Source organism: Solanum tuberosum, unplaced genomic scaffold, assembly GCF_000226075.1.
Source record: "Solanum tuberosum cultivar DM 1-3 516 R44 unplaced genomic scaffold, SolTub_3.0 scf00214, whole genome shotgun sequence".
NCBI lineage: Eukaryota > Viridiplantae > Streptophyta > Magnoliopsida > Solanales > Solanaceae > Solanum > Solanum tuberosum.
This window is the reverse complement of record NW_006239139.1, coordinates 605,142-608,066: the sequence shown is the minus strand read 5'-3', so window position 1 is coordinate 608,066 and position 2,925 is coordinate 605,142. Positions and strand designations below refer to the sequence as shown.

At 30.8% G+C, this 2,925-nt stretch overlaps 1 protein-coding gene across 1 annotated transcript; it reads right to left on the bottom strand.

The window, feature by feature from the left end:
• Window positions 1–1,906: 1,906 nt before the first annotated feature.
• On the bottom strand, window positions 1,907–2,925 carry LOC102590684 (ethylene-responsive transcription factor 1B-like). The gene has a single exon (XM_006356050.2). It carries the CDS (start codon window positions 2,860–2,862, stop codon window positions 2,197–2,199), a length of 666 nt encoding a protein of 221 aa, XP_006356112.1. The 5' UTR covers window positions 2,863–2,925; the 3' UTR covers window positions 1,907–2,196.

Sequence of the window (2,925 nt, the reverse complement as noted above, 5' to 3'; positions counted from 1 at the left end):
AAAATAATTGCTTCAATATAAGCTCAAACTATCTTATTAGATATACCTGATACATCCATATCAATTATCATATATATTGATTTTGTTTATACTTTCAAATAATTACGTATCTTATCATTACTAAGAGTTTCCTATAATATATTGAGCAAAACACAATTAGATACATGTATTTTTGCTACCAGATACACTAAAAAGGGGACAGAGATGAGCGAGATTATAGGGAGGGAGATTGTCATGTATCCTAGATACATGCGATCATACTAGATACACACGGAATACAAGTATCTAGAGTGATTCGCATATATATGGGATATCAGATACATAGGAGAGTGACAAGCAAGATGTGAGGGAGGCGGGCGAGATTTGTCTATGTATCCAAGGAATATACGAATCCACTTGGATATAGTGTATCTAGAACAAATTACACTCAATTTTGATCTCATGTATCTCGAGATACATGTATTTGGATGCACTAAAATATGGTAAAATTTGTAATATTATAAATTAAAATGTATCTAATAATTAGCTCCTACACTAATGGAATTTCTATAAGTTCCCTAAATATAACTCCACAATTTATTACTGGAAAATTTGTATGAAATAGTAAACTATTAATTCAAATTAAAATGTTATAGCCATAGTTTATTTTAATTGTAATTCGCAGTAAGCATCCCCTTTTTTTGCCATCTGATTCGGTATACAATTAGCCATTTTCGGTATACAATTAGTCATTTTATACATTTCGATATAAAAAATGTATAAAAATGTGTTTGTGTTTGCATAAAGCGAGAGAAAAATGTATATACAAATACAAATACATCTATTTCGTCCTATACACTTATAATTATACAAATACAGATCTCATTATACAAATTACAATGTATAAATGAATTTATACAAAAACTGAACAATTTGTATAAAATTGAATGTTTGTAGCGAATTATACAAATCAAAAGCTCCATAACAAACATAAACTTTGTTATGGAGCGCAATTATGCAAACTATAGCTATAACATACAAATATGATTTTTATGTTTGTTATATGTGAAAGTTGTTCATTATAGTTCGTAAAGCGTCAGGCCCACATGATTTACAATGGCCCATTGACTCACGAGATTTGGGCTTGGACCAAGTTTAAGAAACACAGGCCCGTGGACTTATTCTAGAGGTGAAATCTCTTCCAATTTATTTGTGGGCCTAATGACTTGGACCAAAAATAATTAATTTAGATTTACGTCATATAGTTCCACTAAGGTGTAAACCACGTTTTCTTGGCCGTGGCCAACCTTCTTTGGAAAAATATCTGGAATTCAGAATTCATTTGTCCAACTAATTTGAATTTATATCTAACAGATCCATTAATTAAGGAGTAAAACACTTCTTATTAAGAAATATTTTATTTCCAAGGCTTGAAGGTTAAAATCAAAATCAAAACTTTTAGTCAAAGATAAAATGTTCATGTCATAGTTGTTAATCATTAATTAAGAGCAAATGAAAAGTTTGAAGTCAAATTATTTTTATATAATTTTTATTTTTTTTACAGACTTAAAAAAAAGTGAATCAAATGAAATTGGATCGAGGAAATAGTATATATTTACGATCAAAAGGTGTGATAGAATGATAAATATTAATTTATATATCCTTAAATAGAAATATTGAGTTTAAGATCCAAGAATGAAGTCTACTTTCTTAAAAATGCTAAAACCACCATAGTTGACTTTTAATTTTATAATATTAAATTAGTCGAATCAATAAATTCAAATGATTAAAAAAAATGTTTTTCCAATACCTTAATCACAGTGAAGTTATTGACAATAACATGCCATCATCACTAAAGATCTTCACAAAAAGGAAAATCTACAAACTGGTCTCCAATTAAAGTAGGGTAGAGATTGATGTAAAACAAAAAAAAAAAGTTGGATGGACCTGTGATTTATCAAGCACTAAAAGTTACATTAGTATAGTACTATTTATTTTTGTTTTTCATCCCATGTACACTACTTCCTTTGGGACGTCAATTAATTGGGATTTATATCATCATTTTAAATGGATTTTGGTCTAACTCATAAGGAAAGACGATTGCTCAAGCCATATAAGGAGTTCAGGATTCTCACACTTCACTGATATGAGATTCATATTTCATTGATCTGTCGCATGAAACTTTTTGTTCACATGGTTCGAACTCAAAATTTCTGATTAAAAAAGTGAAGAGATCTTATTCATCCCACACGACTCTTGGCAATAATCATTACTAGTACTTTTATGATCACTTGAACTCAAAAGTTGTTCCAAATAATCAACACCCAAATCTTCAAACACTACTATATTAACATTATAATTACTCTCATCTTTTACAACTTCCCTACTTATTTTATTTTTCTTGTTCAATTTCCCCTTCCTCATAGAATGTCTCTTCTTAAGAGACACAATAGGTGAACAACCTTCTTCAACATGAAATTTCATTTCATGTAGAGATTCAACAACTCTTTCAACTGAAAAATTCAAGATTGCACTTGTACCCCTCATTGAAAAAGCAGCTTGATCATATGCCAAAGCAGCATCTTCAGCACTATCAAATGTCCCTAGCCATACCCTAATTCCATTTCTAGTTGAATCCCTAATCTCCGCTGCGAATTTTCCCCATGGCCGACGCCTAACACCTCTATAATTCTTTTCCTTTGATGAAGGTGTTGACTCGGCCATGGGAGTACTATTTGCTACTGAGGTGGTAGTGTCTGAGTCAGCTTGTGCGAGAAGGCCATAGAGCAACATCTCATCCGAGTCATTTATGTTAAATGGGAGGGAAGAGGTGTTGAAATTGAGATTGTATAGAAAATTAGAAGAAGAAGAAGAAGAATTCATTGTGTTCTCTCTTGGTTTTTTTTTTTTCAAGAAAGATTTGAAAAGAAGTATAGGTGACTTCCT